The sequence below is a fragment of the Neovison vison genome, chromosome 6 (assembly GCF_020171115.1).
Source record: "Neovison vison isolate M4711 chromosome 6, ASM_NN_V1, whole genome shotgun sequence".
Taxonomy (NCBI): domain Eukaryota; kingdom Metazoa; phylum Chordata; class Mammalia; order Carnivora; family Mustelidae; genus Neogale; species Neogale vison.
In genome coordinates this window covers 125,833,638-125,853,454 of record NC_058096.1, presented here as the reverse complement: position 1 = coordinate 125,853,454, position 19,817 = coordinate 125,833,638, and the positions used below count along the sequence as shown (strand labels likewise).

The following is a 19,817-nucleotide window of genomic DNA, read 5'->3' as shown; positions in this document are numbered from 1 at the left end:
TCATTTGTACTGCAGGGTGCAAATGTAAATCTGTGCCCTATTTTCCATGTCTCTGGTTTTTTCCCCCTTTCCCCATTTCTTTTTATTTTTGTTATTTATTTTTAACGATTTTATTTATTTATTTGACAGAGATCACAAGTAGGCAGAGAGGCAGGCAGAGAGAGAGAGAGAGAGAGGAGGAAGCAGGCTCCATGCTAAGCAGAGAGCCCGATGTGGGGCTTGATCCCAGCACTCTGGGACCATGACCTGAGCTGAAGGCAGAGGCTTTAACCCACTGAGTCACCCAGGCGCCCCTCCCCATCCCTCTTTAGAGTTCCTTTTTCTTTAAAATCTTTGGGTTTGTGGATTCTGTATTGAAAATATAATTCTGTATTTTATCAGGCCAAGTCTGTTATTTTTAAACTTCAAGTCATAAATACACACACACACAAACAAACACACACACACACAGAAAGCAAAATGCAATTTTATGCTATAATAAACACTATTTTTTGGCATCTAGTTCTGTATGCTGTGGTTTTCTTTCAAGCAGTTGTGTATTACATTGTTTAACTTAGAAGCTTTCTTTTCTTTTCTATGATCTTTTTCTTTGTTCCCCAGATAATAACTGTGGATTTCCCTTGTTTTTGCAGCATATAGATAAAATAATGAGTACTCATGGAAAGCAAATTATGCAAGCAGTCACGCTTATTCTGGAAGGGGAGCATAACATTGAGGTCAAAGAGCAGGTATGTGCTCCTTTTTTTATTAATTATTTTTTTTTTCCTGAGAAGTATCTTCTGAGTGTGAATACCAAAAAGGATCTTCATTAGGAGTCTCCTGAAATATTCAGATCTGTGAAAGACAGTGCTGAGATAAAGGTGCTATAGAGACAAGAAAGATTTGAGGAGAAAGATCCTCCACCACGCCCAAAACTATTCAAGAATTCTTCCTCCCGGAATAGAAGAAAATATTACCAGAGTCTATTGTTTCACCCTCCGTGTCATGCACTGTACACACTGTCCCTGTCTCTATAGAGATACCACCTTTGATCATCCTACACTGAGTCCACTCTCTTGGATTCATCATTTCCAGCTTTCTATATCCACCATGTTCTGAACTCCTTATTCCTATAACACCCTGATAAAGTAATCCCTTATGTTGGAGTTGTTTTTCATTTTTTTTACTCTAATGTTCTTTATTCCTATCCCATACTTCTACTTTTTCTTGTCTTTTAGTAGGGCAGGTTTGGGATAGGCATAAAAATACAGAGGCTATGCATTCATCCAGGGACAGTTTTAGAATTACTTTTCTATATTTTCTGGGATTTATTACAGCATTTTTAACATAGTATATGTTTTGTCATAAAAAGAAAGGTCACCTACAAACTTAAATTTCTGATACAAGATCTGAGGCAATGCTAATATTCAACTTTCTGACATAAATGTTAGCTATATAATGTGTTCACTTCAGAATTCATTGAGCTGTATATTTATATGTGTGGAGGAAACTTGCCCAAGGTCATCAGTGGGGAGTTGAACTTAGAGTCTAGCTGCAAACCCGTGCTCTGCTTTCTCTCTGTTCCTGAATTAGAGTAATTCTGCAGTCTTCAGAAGAAAAGTCCAGGAAGTAAGAATGGTAGGATATAGGAGCTTGTAATTGAATTCGTGATCAAAAAAGGCAGTAGATTTGACAAAGTGGTTTTAAGGTGAACATTTTAGGTGAAATTCAATAATAAACAACCATGTTTTCTGTTGAACAAAAATTTAACACATTAAAACTATAATCTCAGGCATCCCTAATACTAGGTTGAACATATCCATTATAGGAACACAACAATGAAGAAGATCCATTGCTCAAAATAAACTATTCTGCCTGGGGATGCCTAGGTGCCTTAGTCGGCTAAGTGTCTAATTCTTGATCTCAGCTCAGGTCTCAGTGTCAGGGTGGTGAGTATAAGCCCCACATCAGGCTCCACGCCCAACTGTTTTATTTAAACTTTTTTACCTGAAGAGCATAAGAATGAATTTTGTCTATAAAATGGCTCACCTAGATAGAATTCCTCTGACTTGAAAAGTGAAGCAAGGCAAAAAGGTGAGGCAGGATTTGAATGAAGGCAAAAAAGGAAGGCCAACAATAGTAATATGTTCTGACAGGACTCAAATTATACTCTTTCATGCAGATTTTGGTCATGGTCCAGAAGTAGGTGATGATGGGGAGGCTTAAACTGTCTGGTTGCTAGCTGGAAGTTTAATTCTTCGCAGACACTATGATAATTCAGCTTTTTTTTTTCTTGAGGTATACTGACATACAATAAGCTACATATATTTAAAATATATACTGTGATATGCTGACATATGTATATACCATGAAATAATCACCACAATCAAAATAGTGAACGTATCTGTTACTGTCCTTATATTGGGAAAAAGACATGTCCATTGTTACCAGTCTTCTTCAGCAGCATAGTGGAGTTGCTACCAAGTGCAACAAGACAAAAAGAAATAAAAGGCATGTAAATTGGAAAAGAAGAAATAAAATTATTCCCAGACAACATGAATACCTATGTACAAAATGCCATGGACTCATCAGAAAAAGCTAGAAGTAATCAAGGAATTAGCCAAGGCCACAAGATAGAAAAATCAATTGTATTTTTAATACATTAGCATGAACAAGTAGAATTTGGAATTTTAAAAACAGTACCATTTATGGTAGCTCAGAAAAAATGAAATACTTGTGTATAAATCTCATAAAGTATGTGCAAGATCTCTGTGCAGAAAACTGCAAAATACTGATAATGAAAGAAATCAAAGACCTAAATAAGTGGGGAGAGACACCATATTAAAATGTCATTATTATCCTTTACATATGTTGTTGGATTCAATTTACTGAAATTTGGTAAGGAATGTTTCACATCTATATTCGTGAGAGACACTGATATTTAGTTTTCTTGTGATGTCCTTTTTGGTTTTGATATTGGTATTTGATTATGGAGATAATATTTGCCTTGGGAAATGAGGTGAAGGCATTCCTCCTCAGTTTTCTCTAAGAATTTGTGAAGCATTGGTATTCTTTCTTAAATTTTGGTAGAATGTACAAGTGAAGCCATCTGGAACCTGGTGTTTCTTTTGTGGAAAAGTGTTTAGCTAAAACAAAATAAGTCAGTCAAGAAAGACAATCATCATATGATCTCACTGATAGGAGGAATTTGTGAAACAAGACAGGATCGCAGGGGAAGAGAGGGAAAAATGAAACAAGATGAAACCAGAGAGGGAGACAAACCGCAAGAGGCTCTTAATCTCAGGAAACAAACTGACGGTTGCTGGAGGGGTGGGGGTGGGAAGGATGGGGTGGCTGGATGATGGACTTTGGGGAGGGTATGTGCTATGATGAGAGTGCTGTGAATTGTGGAAGACTGATGAATCACAGACTGGTACCCCTGAAACAAATAATACATTATATATTAATTTAAAAAAAAAAAGTAGAGAGGGAAAACCTAGAATGAATGGTAGACAAATGATTTTTATTAAATGAAATTTTCAGTATAAAAAAGATGTTTAGCTAAAATTTGTTTCTTTTATAGAAATAAGGCTACTCAGATTATTTTTCTTCTTGTGTCCGCATTGGTATTTTGTGTCCTTCAAGAATTTGTCCATTTCATCTTTTTCAAATTTATTAACATAAAATTGTTTACAATATTCTCATTATCTTTTTAAGGTTATAGCATTCTTTGCAATATCCCCTCTTTTGTTCTTTATATTGATAATTCCTTTTTCCCTCATCAGTCCAGCTAGAGGTTTATCAGGTTTTTTGTTTTTTGTTTTTTGTTTTTTTAAATCTTTTCAGAAAAGCAGCTTTTGGTTTCATTGATTTCCCCCCCTATTTTCCATTTCTCTATTTCAGGAATTGGCAAATTGTTTCCACAAAGGGCAAGATAGATATTTTAAGTTTTGTAGGCCATTCAGGCTCTGTGGCAGGCAGCTACTTAACTGTGCTATGACACAGCCTGAAAGCAGGTATAGACAATATGTAAGCAAGTAGGCATGGCCATCTTCCAGTAACGTTCTGTTTATTACACAGAGAGCGGGTTGGATTTGGTCCACAGGCCATAATTTGCCTATCCCTACTCTATCATTAATTTCTTTTTTTTTTTTTTTAAGATTTTATTTATTTATTTGACAGAGAGAAAGATCACAAATAGGCAGAGAGGCAGGCAGAGAGAGAGGGGGAAGCAGGCTTTCTCCTGAGCAGAGAGCCCGATGCAGGGCTCAATCCCAGGACCCTGAGATCATGACCTGAGCTGAAAGCAGAGGCTTAACCCACTGAGCCACCCAGGTGCCCCTCTATCATTAATTTCTAGTTGTTCACCTGAGTGTGTAAGCATGGATGTGTGTGTGTGCTGTGTGTGTAGCTTTTTTCTCTGCTCCCTAGCTTATACATTAAATTGGCTTGGCCCAAGAACTAATTGATCTGTTTACCACAATTTTGTAGTAAGGGTTGTGGGGCCTTAGAACTGTAGCTCATGCTGCCATACTGTTCAAACCTGAGGATGCATGGGTATATTCTAACATTCCAAGAAGGGGAATCACTTGCCTGTCTTACTAAACAAGTCTGTTGTCAGAAATATTTCATGAAATCCCCCTCATATTCTGTCTTAGTGGTTAAGAGAGGGATACCTCTTCCCTAGATGAGGCTAAAGATGTTTGTCACTCCTTCGCCTCCCAGAGGCAGCCTTTTTTTTTTTTTTTTTTTTTTTTTTTTGTTCAAACCTCAGGACTCATTTCCTGATCAGTGTATTAATCTAAGAAGAATAAGACCACACACTCTTTACATTTGAGGCCTCAGGCCATAGTAAGAAAACAATCTCATCAATTAGGTATAATCTACAAGCTTAATTAGCTTAAGTCTACCAAAAGAAAGGTTAAATTTGGAGAAAATTACTTGAATTTAGACCCCATTCCCACTTCCTACCAGTATCTTTGAGTGGTTCCTTACTGTGCTCCAGGTTTCAGTCTCACTTCCACCAAGAAGCCTTCCCTGATCTTTGCAGTATCAAACAAGTGCATGTCATGCTTTCTCAGTCCTGTTTTTCCTCTGTCACACCACAGTGAAATGTAATTGCGTGACCGCTTCAAGATTAGGTAGTGTTTCTTATTCCTGTCTGACCCTGATACCCTGCAGAGTACATGCACATTGTAGGTGCTCAGTAGATGTTTGCTAAATTGCAAAGACTGACACTGGTTCAGTATTCTTTATACAGTCCTTTCACCTTTACATTGCCCTCCTGCTAGTCTGGCTATGAGATTCCCAACAGCTGACAGGAAAGTCCCCCCAGTACCAATGTGGTGATTATCTTCAAGTCACACTATCTTGCCAAATATTATAGTCTCCCTCCAGTCTCGTTAGGCCAAGCTTGACTAAGCTCCTTCACACATTTTCCTTACCTTTCTGTTCCTCTAATCAGGTTTTTAAAAAGTCATGAAATCCTAAATTTACATGGCGAGTGGACCAGGGTACAGGCCTTCACCCAGAAGGTCATGAGCTCAGGAGCAAGCAACATTTGGAGGTGGAGGGAGGGAGTTTCAGCACCTATGATGCTTCCACCAAAAAGACTATACTTTTGAACAAACTTTGTTGGGTTAGTAACAAGAGCTTCTTTTAGAAATGAAATAATAACAATTCATGTTTTCCCTTTGATTGATGTACATAAGACATAGCTGCCTTTACCCAGTGATGCCCCAAAAGAAACTACTGAAATGTTTGGGTTCTCTTTTGCCTAAGGTAGACTTTTCTTGGCAGTAATGTCAGGAAATAAGAAATCAGAGCATTCAGAATAGAACCTGTGAGAATCCATGTGCTTCAGGTAGAAATTGCCCAAGTTCTTGAGAGAGCTTGCATCTGGAGACTTCAGAGCTTTCCTGATCACCGGCCCTTTGTTCTTTTCCAGACACTGTGCATCTTAGCCAACATAGCAGATGGAACAACAGCAAAAGAACTTATTATGACCAATGATGACATCCTGCAGAAAATCAAGTATTACATGGTAGGCCTTTGTCCTTTCACTGCTCTGTGGTAGCTGCATTAAAAGGCTCAAAACAAATTGTGCAGAGATTTAAAAAAAGAATAGACTACTCTGTAACAGATCCAAGGAACTCTCTTTTATCCCGAGGAAAAAGAAACAGACGTGAAGGCCTTGAAGCTTGTGCCATTTGGGCAGTATTACCACCCATTCATTGCCCCATTCCCTGCCTTCACTGTTTCCTGATTGCCTCCTTCTTAATCAGTGAAGACTTGGGCTCTTGGTTTTCTTTCAGTGTATCCACATCCCTGTCTTCCCTCTCAAGGCTTCTAGCTGATGTACATTATCTCTTAAACCCTCGGCACCTCTGGCACTTGTTCTTTGACCTGTTTGCTTGCAAACACAGTCTGCTACCTACTTGTAAACACCTCAGCCACCTACTGCCACAGCCATCCCATGGATCTTGTCATCACCAGAAACTGCCCATTGCCAAACCTGGCAATCTTTTCATTCTGTCTGTGTCTCCTAGCAAAACCATAGCTGTGGGTGAGTCTGTCTTCTTTTTGCCTGCCTGTCAGCAACTGCAGAGAAAGGCATAGAACCAGCCTGATTGGTTTTGTGTTAATTTCCTGTTTACAAACCCCGTGTGGGTACTCAGCACTGCTTACTACCCACTTGTGATTTTCCTGCAAGCTGACACCTCCCTTCTCTTTGAGAATGGGATCTTACCTTCTCATTCTTTAAACCTTGAATTTTCTCTCCCTCATCACTCTTAGTGGTGACCTCACCTTTTGTTTTGTTAAGAGAATAGAAGCCACAGTCCATCAGTTGGCTCCCTTTTGCACCTTGAATAACATCCATATCCCCCTTGTGATGACCTATGAAGTCTTGCATGACCTGACTCATCTGTATCCTAGCTCCTCATTCTCCTTATCTTTGTTCATTACACTGACTCCTGTTCCTGGAAAAGGCCATGCATGTTTTTTCCTGTCTCAGGATCTTTGCACATGCTGGCTAATTTGCCTGGAACACTTTTCTCCTCTATCCTTCATGGCATGCCTTTTCATCTCAGATCTGAGCTCAACTGACAACTTCCTTGTGGGCTCTTATCTATGTGAGTTATTCATTGTTACTGCATTCTGTTCCCCTCGGAGCAGTAGCTCAATTATAGTGATACGCATGTGTTTGTTTGTATGCCTGAGTGTAAGTTCCATGAGGGCAAAGCTTCATGTGTTTTGTGCAGATTTTTGTATGTCACCTTGGACGATGCCTGGAATTTAGGATGTACTCAGTAAATATTTGTTGAATGAAAACTTACTGCTTCAACAAGGAACTCTCTATCTTTCCAATACCAGATCCACGGAGCCGCCTAATCTTTTCAAAGTTACTCTTGATTTCCCATATCCACTGAGATATACCTATTTCTGCGATGCTTTTCAGAGCCAGACGTCTTAAAAGTGTCTTTTGCACATGCTGTCTCCTTCCTCGCCTTTAAATTTTTTCTAACCCATTTCATCTGGCCTCCACTATCATCGGTCACTGAAACTTCTCTGCTTAAGATCTCCAGTGACCTCCATGATGCCACATCCAAAGGACCATTTTCTCTCCTGATCTCACCTCACTTACAGCAGCCTTCAATACAGCTGACCATTTCCTCCTCCTGGAAACATTCCTTTTTCTTGGCTTTCAGTACACCATCCCTCCCTGCTTAGCCCTAGCCCCTCTTCTTTTCTCTCCTACACAGCCTCCTGAGGTCTGTGATCTTTGTTGCACAATGGCATTTTCCAGGGAGTTTTCAAAGATGATTGCCTTGTCCCTTTCCTTTCAAGATTCTGTTTAATAGGTCTAGGTTATAGCCTGGACATCAGGGGTTTTAAAAGTTCCCCAGGCAGGGTGCATGGATGGCTTAGTCATTTAAATGTCTGCCTTCAACTCAGGTCATGATCCCAGGGTCCTGGAATTGAGCCCTTAGTGGGGAGCCTGCTTCTCCCTCTCCCTTTGTCCTTCTTCCCACTCATTCTCTCAATCTGTCTCTCTTTCCCCCTCAAATAAATAAAATCTTTAAAAATATTAAAGTTCCCCAGGCAGTTCTTATGTACAGCTAGAGTTGAGAACCACTGTTTTAGGAGAATCTCATCCACTCCTATGGCTTTTACTATCAACTCTATGCTTTTTTGGTTTCTGGGTTCTGGTCTTGTAGTCAGTTTTGATAAATAGAATAAGCATTACAGTATTTACACTTTCCATAGCATTGTCAATAGAAAACACAACCACAATAATGGTTACTGGCCTTCAAAAGCCATGACAATAAGCTTTCATGATGGTACTTGCAGCTTTACAGATGCTGGTTCTTTTCCTAATGGGGGTAGAGGGTAGAGGAGCAAGGTAAGAGGGTCCCATGGAGGGTGTACTTCCAGACTTGTCTTCTGAACTCTGGACTCCTATATCCTCCTGCCTACTTTACATCTCCATGCACCTGTCTCGCGCTTCCTGAAGTTAATGTTTAAAAATGAATTCTTAAATATCTCCCCTAAACCTAAATTTCTTCTCTCCTATTCTTTCTTGTCTTAGTACAGTGGCTCTGCCATCTATCCTGTTGCTCAAACCTGGGAGTCAGTCTTGATTTCTCCACCTTTTTCACCTCATTAATCCAATTTATCAGCGGGTCCTATCAGCCTTTCCTCAAAACCTCATCTTGATTCTTTTTGCTTCTATCTATCACCACTGCCCTCACCCTGGACCAAGCCATGGCATCTCATGCCTGATTGACCATAAAAGCCTCCTAGACACCTTTGCACTGTTATCCAATCCCTTCAGCCCAGGTGACCTTCTAAAAATGTAAATCATGTCTTCACTTCTCACTCCTTAAATCCTTTAGGAGCTCCCTGTCAACTCAGAGCGAAATCTAAGTCCTTTCCCTAGGGCCCACAAGGGCCCACAATTTAGCCACATCTACTTCCTTGAACTAATGTTGCTGCACTTTGTCTTCTTAGTATGCAGGAGCTCTACAGCTCCTTCTTACCTCAGACCTTTTCAGGAACTTTTCCTTCTTAGTGCCCCTAGGGCCCTGCTCTTTGCACAGCTGGCACCTTCCTGTCCTTTAAGTGTCTGCTTAAATGTTGCCTCCTTCAAAGAGATCTCCAGTTTTCTCCACAGAATTTGTTTCTTAAAAAAATATGTATTGAATGAACATTGTAAGCACTTACTTTTTTTCCTCTGTATAAGTTCATTTATTCAACAAATCGCCCCCATTCATGACCTGAGGCTGAAAGCAATGATAAATTTTGTTCCATCTTGTCTTTGTGGAGCCTGAACTGGGCATGTCTTTAAAAGTCTTGGCAGGTAAAAGGAAAAGAGAATCCCCAGCCGTAGAATTCTAGTGAAGAAAGCCATGTCGTCTACTTCTTGTCTCTGCATAGTTGAAATATAGGCCTACTTGGCAAAATAAGTACATCTCATCCTTCAAGAAACTGTTGAACATACTATACCACTGATAATTCCCTAGATATGCATGTTATTTAAAAGTACTGGAGAGTTTTTTTAATTTACCAATAGGAAAACCATTTATAGAGACTGTTTTACTATTGGATCCTCTGTTGTATAGGAGAAAGCACTCCCTATAGCTAAATGATCCAACTTAAGGAAAGTGGTTGTACTTTTAGTATATAAAGAAAAGTAAGAATTGTGTTTCAGAGGAATAGGAGGCCCTTTAGCAATAGTAGAAATATTAGATGAATCAAGTAAAGACTCAGGTTTTGGGGGACAAGGCCCCCCAGATAAGGATAATTTGAATCATAATAATCAATGGCCAAAAACCAAAGCCGCATTCATCTAATTTATTGGCGTCTGGTGACCTGAAAGTTTCCTGGTGTAGATCAAGCATAGCCTAAGTGTAAAGCATAGACCCATCTGATGCCAGTTTGTGTGCATGGATAGAGTGATGTTTGCAAACTGCCGTTGTAGCCCTAGAGGTGTCTTGTTTGGCCTGTCAGAGGGTTTCTAAAATTTGAATGTGAATGTCTTTTGGCAAGTCTTCACTCCCCAGTTTACCAAATTTCCACCACTCTCTTGTCTTTAGTATAATCCATTTACCCATTAGTGATGAATTTGTGCCCCTCAAGACATTAGAGTTTGAGGGCCTTGCTTCACACTTTTAGTCTATTAGAATCGTCTATGGTATGTTACCAAAAAAATTCCTCAAATCAGATTGCCTCCATATTTTTTTCTTTTTCTGCATCAATTAGGGTCATTCACATGTGAAACTTCAGCTTGCCGCTATGTTTTGTATATCAAACCTCATATGGAATGAAGAGGAAGGTAAGAGATTGGTGAGATCTGTTTTGTGGAAAATTATGGGAGGGAAGGTAGCAGATGCCCCTGAGATCCTAGGTGCAGGCATCACTCAGTGGGTCCTGAACATCCAACCAAGTCACCTTGGTATAAGAATCCATATAGGGACTAGCCAGAGTTGGCTCAACAGTTAACACTGAGCCCCATCTTGAAGTCAACACTGCAGGAGATTACAGAGGATGGGGATAAAGGAGACCCTAGAGAAACAAGTGGCAGTCCGTGCCCTTGAGAGAGCTGGGGAGGAGGTTGGGGGATGAACTCGAAGATGAGAGGTGGTAGTGGTTGGGCAGATTCGTCTTTCATTGTGTGCAGAGGGGCACATGTAAGGATTACAGGCACATAAGCTTAATGGAGGAGAGGGTGCCTTGGTGAGAAATGAGAAATACACTGTGACTAGGGAAGCAGTCAGTCTATAAGGCGGTTTCTATGGATCAGAGGTTCTCCAACTTGACTGCATATTAGTGTCACCTGAGGATTTTTGCACCAGAACAGTTTAATCAGAATTTCTGGGGGAGGGGGGTGGGTTACAGGCACAAGTTTGTTTTTGTTTTTGCTTTAATTCTCCAGCTGATTCCGATGTAGCAAATAGATGTGGAATAGTGGTGGTTCTCAGTGCTGGGCTGACTGCATAAGAATCACCTAGGGAACTTTTTAAAATGCAGATTTCTGGTTTTTACACCTAGAGATTCTGATTCACTGGGTCTAGAGATAAGTGCATGAGTGAGTCACTCCAGGTTCTTCACAGGAAGGAAAGACTCCAGGAGGATTACTCTACCCAGCAGCTGTGTCTAGAACAAAGGAAGGAGGAGAAATTGGATTCGATATGTAGGCCTAGAGACCAAGTATTATCCAGGTGCCAGGGAAACAGAGCCACCCCCAAGGAGGTCCTAGTCTAGTTGGAAGATAGAGCAGTATGAAGTTGGAGCTGCCATGTGCTAACCAGGAGGCAGCAGGAAGTGCTGGGAGGTCAGAGGAGAGTGGAAGAGAACAGAAGGGGGAAAACAAGACCTGTCTGGAGTAGAAAGAGCCTGGGTTGATATGCCCAGACAGAAGAAATGAAGATGGGCCGATGGCAGTGGGCCTTGTGCCAGGCTAAGGAACCTGACCTTGACCTATAGTCCATGGAGAAATTAATCTATCAGCAGAATCCAGGATGGACTGCAGGAAGGAGGGTCAAAGAGCAGAGAGACCAGTTAGAATGTTGTTAGAGGATCTAAGCATGAGACAATCCAGCTTCACTGGGAACTAGGGGTTTAGAAGGGTGGTGAGTAAAGGACCCTGGCAATGCTCTAGATTGTTGATTGCACATATCAAGGAGACCAACTACCTGGGTCATGTTCCCAGTAACCTGTTAGCGTTAATCTCTTAGGTTCACAAGAACGCCAGGATAAATTACGAGACATGGGCATCGTAGATATTCTACACAAACTGAGTCAGTCACCAGATTCAAACCTTTGTGACAAGTAAGTATCAAAGTAAAAGGGACTTGTATGTTGGATTCTTTTATGAAAGGGTTTAGCTTGCTTAGTAATTTACACTGCCAAACTTAAAATCTTATAGATGCTTTTTTTTTTTTTTAAGATTTTATTTATTTATTTATTTGACACAGAGAGAGAGCAAGAGAGGGAACACAAGCAGTGGGAAAGGGAGAGGCAGAAGCAGGCATCCTGCTGAACAGGGAGTCTGATGTGGGACTCAATCCCAAGACCCCAGGTTCATGACCTGAGCCAAAGGCAGATGCTTAACTAACTGAGCCATCTAGGACCCAAAATCTTTTAGATTCTTGAATTCCCTTCTTAATCTTCCGTGAGCCAACTCTTGTCACTTTTAAGTAAGAAATAAACTAATAATTGCAAACTTTTAAAGGTTTTCATCTTACTGTGAGTTAACGTGAGCCTGAGCCATCTTAGTGTATATCTGGAGAGAATCCAGGGATCGTTCTCTTGATGTTAAAATAGAAAGGAAGGCAAATAATAAAAACATCCATTATCTCAAAATCTCACTGAGCGCCTGCCTTGTGTAAGTCTGGCTCCGTTGCTGAGAATATGACAGTGACCACTGAGGGGTTCTTGTCTTCACCATTTACTGGGAGAGACAAGAATCATAATCAGAGATCACTCTAACCTCAAAGTAGCCAAAAATGTTCTTCCTGTGTACCCTTCCTCCTACCACAGCCTTCACTCTGCAGCTCACTTTCATGCTCCCTGACCGTGTCCTCTAGGCATACCTGCCCCTTTGCAGTGTCACATCTTCATGCATTTACACATTCTGTTCATCTGGTTTGCCATCCCAGTCCCCTCTCCTCTGAATTCCCCATTCATTCAGCATATTTTTTTTTTAATACAAACCTCCACCAGGGACTGTTTTAGGCATTGGAGATAAAATGATGAATAAAATTGTTGAAGTCATTGCCCTTGTGGAACTTATATTCTAGCACAGAAAGAAGACCGTAAACAAGTGAATATGTAATATAGCCAGTCATGAGACGTACTATGAAGAAAAATAACAAGATGAAGGAATGAAGAAATAAGGAAGTTTCTTCTCAGATAGATTGGCCAGTAAAGGCCTCTCTGAGGATGTGACATTTGATCAAACATCTGGATGAAATGAGATAGTCTGCCAGGTAGATGTTCAGAAGACTAGTATTCTAGGCAGAGGGGACAGTGAGTGTAAGTCTCTGAGGCAGGAATGAGATTGGCATGTTCAGGAAGACCAGTGGAGCTGCTGAAAAATAAGGGGTAGGGTGGTAAGAAGTGTACTCCAGGAGGCAGTGGGGAGCAAGTGAAAAGCCTTGTCAGCCATAGTAGGAACTCTGGATTTTATTTAGAGTTTAATAGGAAGTCATTGGAGATTTTTGAGAAGAAGAGACCCTATCTGACTTGAATTTGTATAAAATCAGTCTGGTGACTCTGTAGAGAATCACCTGGGCAGGACCAGAAGCAGGGAGAACAGTTCAAGGCTATTGTAGTCCTGTAGTATGAGACGAGGGTGGTAGAATTCAATCTGAAGATCGAGACAACAGGATTTGCTCAGGGATTCAGTGTGTAGGATATTAAAGAGAGGAAAGGAAAATGCCTAGAGTTTTAGCCTGAGCAACTGGATACGTGTTACCATTTACCAAGAAAATGAGAAGTGGGTTGGGATAGGGAGACTCGAGGGTTCCTGTTTGGACATGCCAAGTTTTGGATGCTGTTCGATATCCAAGGGACTTGTCAGGATAGTGGGGCTAAGGGTGTAAACTAGGAGAGTATATAAAAGCATGCAGCTGGGTGAAATCACCTAAGGAAAGTAAGAGAAAAGAAGATAGGAGGGCTAAGGACTATGCTCTGGAGCCCTCAAACATTTAGGGGAAAGTGAAAGATCCAGCAAAGGAAAGGAAGGAACAACCAGTGAAGCAGGCCTAGAGACCCAGGCACAGGAATTGTCCTGAAAGCAAGGAAAGAGAATGCCTGGACAATGGCCATTTACCCTTCACAAATCTTATCTGGTTGTCACCTTCTCCAAAAGGTCTTGCCTGACCCATTCTCCACCCTAGGCTTTGTCAGGGGACTCCTTCTGCCAAGGACTCCTGTAGCACCCATAGGACATACCACACTGTGTCATGGCTGTCAACTTCCTTGTCTGCCCCACTGAAGGGAAGAGATGCTTGGTAATTGCTCCTCAGGTGAATGGCTGTGCCAGACTCTGGAGTACACAGAGCAGGCTGGGCCCCTGCCTCCCTGAAGCTTGCCATCCAGTGGGTTAAAGAAGACAAATCCCCTAAATCATTGCAGCCCAAGGCTGCTGCTCAGGTGAGTGTCCTATCAAAGGCAGATGAGAGCCAGGCACTTGCTGAAGGCTGGAACTGAGCTGTACTTTGAGGACTGGCCTCCATCTCCATAGCAGCAGTAGCAGCTGCACACCCAAGTGGTGGGCTCTGTCAGCCCATCTCTCCTGGCTAAGAGCCAGAGCGCTCCCTGTGTTTCTTTTCTCATGTTCTTCCAGAAATGAAAATAGTTCTGCTTGAAATCTTTTCTAGGATGACCTGGAGCATTAAAAGTGGCCTCATTAGCAGGATGTACAATAGGTTTCAGCCTGGCCTACACTGGCTTAGATCTGTCTGGTGCTGTTTCCCCATATTTGTATGGCACATAAATTTTCAGCAGTTTTTAAACCGCATTAAAAGAATCAAGGTTTGAGCTACCCTACCTAGTCCATCTAAGGAAAGATGACCTTGCCTTAAGGACCATCTATCTGAAAGACTCCTTAGATATTAAGAGATAGCAAGAGAAAAATAAGTTCAGGCTCTCTGAAGTCTAATATAACAAATGTAGACATCCCCTGAGAAGGATTCAGGAGGAGTCTGAATTGGTAGTTCTCATTTTAGTCAAAACCCTCATGTGGACCTTCCCACAATGGCACGTGGAGGTCTGTTACCTAAAGAAGACATCTCAGGTTCCTTCTGTCCTTAAGGCTTAATTAAGGCTTTGTGATCTTTTGACTTTCAAACACTTACAGATGAGGTGCTATTGCCAACCAGCCCTTTCCACCCCAGGCTTCAAGGGCCTTGGGATTGTGAGGTGAGGTAGATAGTCTTTAAGGGGTAGCCTGTGGCATCCTTCATAAGCTTGTTTCTGTAGGAAAATGACCTTGTAGAACACAACTCACTTATAACTCAGAGACCATCTGTACAGGGCTTTCCATTTTGATGGATTAGACTATTTGCAGTTACTATATAGAGCCTTAGATAATTGCAAGAATATCTCTTAGTATCCACTTTTAAAACTGTAGGTCATATCCATTACTTGACCATAGAGACTGCACTTGCATCCAGCTTTTTGCATGCCCAGTCTACCTTGGCTTACTTTCATCAGCTAAGAGTAACTGAACATTTTACTTGTTTCTTTCCATAACCTACTGGGGGAGACCGTTGCTAAAACCTAACTTCCTAATACCCACAATTGTAGCCTCTTGAGAAATGTTATTAAGCTCATAATTGGAGTAGTAAAGGAGGCCTCCTCAGTGCCAGGTCAAAGAAAGACACTTGTACAAGGATCAGGATGGGTGAGGCCACTGCCCATACCACATGGGTGAGGCCACTGCCCATACCACATCGCCTCCTCTCCAACTAGCTACCTTCTTCCCCAACCACCCTAACAACCCACATCCCCTGCCTGTCAGTGTCAGCAGGCATGATAAGAAGAACGAGATGAAACTATAACTTCCTTCCTCAATTTGAAGGCATTTGAACCATGAGACAGCTTTGGGTCGTGAGCTCTAGGCTCCCCATGCACTTTCTGATCAGCACCTGAATGCTGCTCCCTGGGTCAGTTTTCCTCTTAGCTTCCCAGAATCCTAAGTGTCCTCCCCAGTGTCCTGCAGCACCAGCTAAAAACCTGCATGACAGTGGGAGAAAGTAAAGAGTTCTGGACCCATCCTAACCAAATGCCAGTGATGAAGGGAAACTATAGAATGTCACTGCAGCAGGTGTAAGGACAAGACCAGCCCTTCCTAAAAGAACTTCAGGAAGAGGAATGTAGGCAGTGTGGGTTTGAGGTTGCCTGCTGACCACAGATCTTTGCCCCTTATGGTAGTTGCCCAGTTGTGCTCACTCCAATTCCCTTTGGGATCTTTTTAGACCTCCCCTCCCTTATCATCTTTGAGCCACAGGATTTTTGCCTTATTTATGCCTTATTTATGAGATGATGGCTAACAGGAACTTTGTGATTTCAGGGCAAAGATGGCACTGCAGCAGTACCTGGCGTGATGGGAGCGCCCTGGGCACCTGCAAGCATCCCACATCCTTGTTAAAGGAAGTACAGGAACTAGCCTCATTTGATTCCTTCTATTTGCACAAGTCACCTTGGACTGCAGGGAGCTGTTTTGCAAAAGCAATTTGGTAGGCTTAGATCTCAAATTCATCTTGAGAACATTTTTTTGAGGTAGTAATTTCCTCAGAGGACTGTTGTGTTTTGTTTTGGTTTTTTCTGAGCTACCTGGACTCTTTATTAGAACAATCAATCATTTTCCTTTGGACCTACAATTTTTTGCCTATGCTGCAGCCACTTTGTGAGTGAGAATGAATGTGTCTCTGCACACACAGGTGTGTGTGCATGTGTGTGCACGTGGGTCAGAATGAATGGATGTGTGTGTGTGTGAGGGATACCTCAAATTTTTCTTTTCTTATTTTGTGTGAAAATCTCTTTTCTACAGATTTTCCAGGGTTTAAGCATTGCTTGCTGTATAAAAAACTTTACTGAATTATATACAGTTTGAATGAAATGTTATTTTAAAAACAAAACAATTGTTAAGTGTTCCATAAAGGTTATGTTGAATTTTGGTCAGATGAATATTTGTAAGTAAAAAATATATGCATTTCTGAACCTCAACTTACATAGATTTTCTTTATAAAAAAAAAAAAAAAAGAAAAAAAAAGAAAGAAAGAAAAAGAAAAAAAAAAGAAAAAAAGGTTGGCTGTAGTTGGCCTGAGTAACAGGCATGATATATGGTGCTGTGCAAATTAGTAAGCTAGCATCTTACTGCCGTCAATATCAGCAGGTACAGAGCCTCTTTTCAGCCTAATTCAATAAGCTCTCAGGCTTCCAAGTCAAATGGACAGGGTGGAGTGGAGTGAGGCAACAAATCATAGGATTTTTGAACCATCAAGGGGAAATAGAACTACTGATCGTGAAAGCCCAGCCCTGACTCTGGCAGGCTGCACTTGGCAGGAACTGGGCACCAGGAGCCTCCCAACAACCCTAAATCCTGTCACTGGTGTAACGGTATCTGGCAGGATTTAGAGCCAGTCGTGGAAACTTATGCTCAAACTAAAGTAAGTCATCACTTCCTGGAAACAAAGTCCGATCACCTTGTGCTTCCTGAAACAGCATATCACTGTGAAACTAAAGAATGCTCTACAGACTCATCTGTAGAAAGAAGTGAAGAACAGGATAGTTTAGAAAGCTGGTTTTCTCTTAGCTATACTCAGCTAATTCTACTAGTCACTCAGGACTGCTATTCAGTGTGCTTTTTTAAGACGAGATCAAAATTTGAGTAAGACATGTGGCTGAGATCTTCTCCTGCATGAAGTCCAGAGCACTGAAGTTTGATCGAGGGAAAGGGACCTCGCCAAAGGATGAAAGATGGCTTCTTGTACTGAGAGTGCTACTTCGCCCTTCTGCAGCCCTTAGCATGGCACCCAGCTCCAGCTTCTGGGGCGGCTTCAAGGTGAATGTCGCAGAAGTTGCTCTTGACTGTTTGGAAGAACAACCAGCCTTCCTTTCCCTTTGCTAAAAGAAGTTCAGAGGCATTGCGGCCCAGAATCAAGGTCTGTGGCCCGGAAGCTTGCCATGAGTGTGCACCACTGGCAGAGTCCCAAGCCTACCAGCCACTCCTGATGGGGTTGCTCACCCCGCAGTCACCCCATCACCAACCTGCACCTTCCTTGGAGGATTTAAATATGTTTGATTGCAAATGAATGTTTTAAAGTGTATTTAATGCAGTTTTTCCTGTTCTCAGCATGACCACCCAAGATTCAAACACAGAGATTTCAAAGTTATTTTATTCTCCCCAGAACATCACTAATTTAAAAGTCTGTCACAACAGGAACTTGGGTTTTGTGTGGATGTCAGTGCTAATGTGAGAACGCCAGTTTAAAGAGAATCAAATTTGTTGGGAATAAAGCCTTATATAGGCCCACTCATTTAAACTTCTAGTACTGAGAAAATATCCTTGGTTGGCATTTGTAATACAAACACTATAGAGTTGGTATTTAAAAGTACCAGGTAAATATTAAGGAAACCAATAATGAATTGCTGAGACAATCTTGTACCCAGATAGCATTAGAAAGCTGAAAGCCCAATGAAATAAAATTTTCACACTTAAACTCTGTGGATAAATCTTGCCTGTGGCTATAAACAGATGGTCAAAGAAAAAGTGCTTTACTATAATTAACTTTTCTGATTTGAATGAAGGAAAAATGTATTTATTTAAACAAAGCTGTTTGCTGCTTTAGGCAGGTGCAGTGTTCAGTCAGCAAGGAAGTGGGAGGAATGGGGCGTGGTCTGTGTCTCCACCCGAGTCCTTCACTAAGCTTCTCGCTCTCTCTAATACTGCATTCTGTTTCTCCTTTTGTGCCCTGATTGTAACCCAAAATTTATGAACTAGAAAAGAATGTCCAATTTAATAAGTTGCATTTTTTTTTCCTTAAGCACTTTATGCAGAACAATACATGTTCTTCTGGTAGTGTTTGGATAATATGATTTTAACACATGCTAATAAAAGCCAAGAAAAAAAATCATGGCAACTTCTAAAAAGGAGTCTGTTTTCCAAATGTCTAGAACATTAGGAAACATTGGAAGATAACATGTCCTGGCTTTTTGGAACCTATGCTTCTTGGTGAATAGGAGGCCGGGAAGTGACTGCATTTCAGAATGGGTGCCGGTGCCCTGTGGTGGTTACAGCTGTGCTACAGGGGCCATCGGCAGCAGTCTGGGAACCCTCTTCTTGGCCTCCTGAAGTCTAGCGGACCTTTTACGAGTGGCCACTCCCAGCCACCAGGACCTCCCCAGTGTTGTGTCCACTGCCTCCATCTTCTCCTCAGCCCCTTACGAATGCCACACTTCCACTGTCACCACCCGCTGGACTTAGGCCGAGAATTTGGTGGATGACTAGCGGCCCCGTACACAAGCAGCTATTCCTCTGCAAGGAAGCCCAGGTGCTCTTCACGGACTGCACACTGCCTTCTTTTCCCCATCTCTAAAACGTAGAGAAGCACCTCTTACCTCTCGGCCTCCCTAGAAACAGAAAGCCAGGGACATCTACCCCGGAGCGTGGAGGGTTGGGGAGAAAGTGAGTGGTGGTGAGGTGGTTGGCAGGGGAAGGAACTCCCTTGCCACAGGGGACACAGGAAAGTGAGACCTGGGAAATGGGAGACTGACCCCCAAGTTCTAATGGAGAGCTGACAGGAGGAGGTCCCAACACCTTGCCACATGGGATAGGGGCTGGTGCTACCCCAGTCCTGCTCCTTTGCACATTTCTCCTGATTGCTGGGCAGAGAGGCGTGTGTCCATTTCCAGCAGGAGAGTAGTTTTGGTTTACTACCTGGCCTCTGGAAAAATTGGGAACCCCCACCTCAAGGGCCACATCATGGCCTACGTGGCCACCTTCCTCCCTTTATTTATGTAGCCCCTGACTCCTGGTCTTGGCTCTGCTGTGCACTTGACCCTCTTGCTGAGTGGGGAGCCAGAGCCAGTGTTAGAAAGAAACTACCCGGGGCGCCTGGGTGTCTCAGTGGGTTAAAGCCTCTGCCTTCGGCCCAGGTCCTAGGATCAAGCCCCGCATTGGGCTCTCTGCTCAGCAGGGAGCCTGCTTCCCCCTCTAGCTCTCTGCCTGCCTCTCTGCCTACTTGTGATCTCTCTCTCTCTGTGTCAAATAAATAAATAAAATCTTAAAAAAGAAAAAAGAAAGGAACCATCCTCTATTTCATGCA

General features: G+C 42.0%; 1 protein-coding gene across 2 annotated transcripts in view; it reads left to right on the top strand.

The window, feature by feature from the left end:
- Window positions 1-18,642, top strand: part of ARMC8 (armadillo repeat containing 8) — a 112,329-nt gene extending 93,687 nt beyond the window's left edge. For both annotated transcript variants that reach the window (XM_044252284.1, XM_044252285.1), the window contains 5 exons: window positions 633-728; window positions 5,927-6,022; window positions 10,243-10,315; window positions 11,718-11,811; window positions 16,061-18,642. In XM_044252284.1, the coding sequence (XP_044108219.1) occupies window positions 633-728; window positions 5,927-6,022; window positions 10,243-10,315; window positions 11,718-11,811; window positions 16,061-16,094 (393 nt within the window). In that variant the 3' untranslated portion in view covers window positions 16,095-18,642. The remainder of the gene's footprint in view (window positions 1-632; window positions 729-5,926; window positions 6,023-10,242; window positions 10,316-11,717; window positions 11,812-16,060) is intronic.
- Window positions 18,643-19,817: the final 1,175 nt, after the last annotated feature.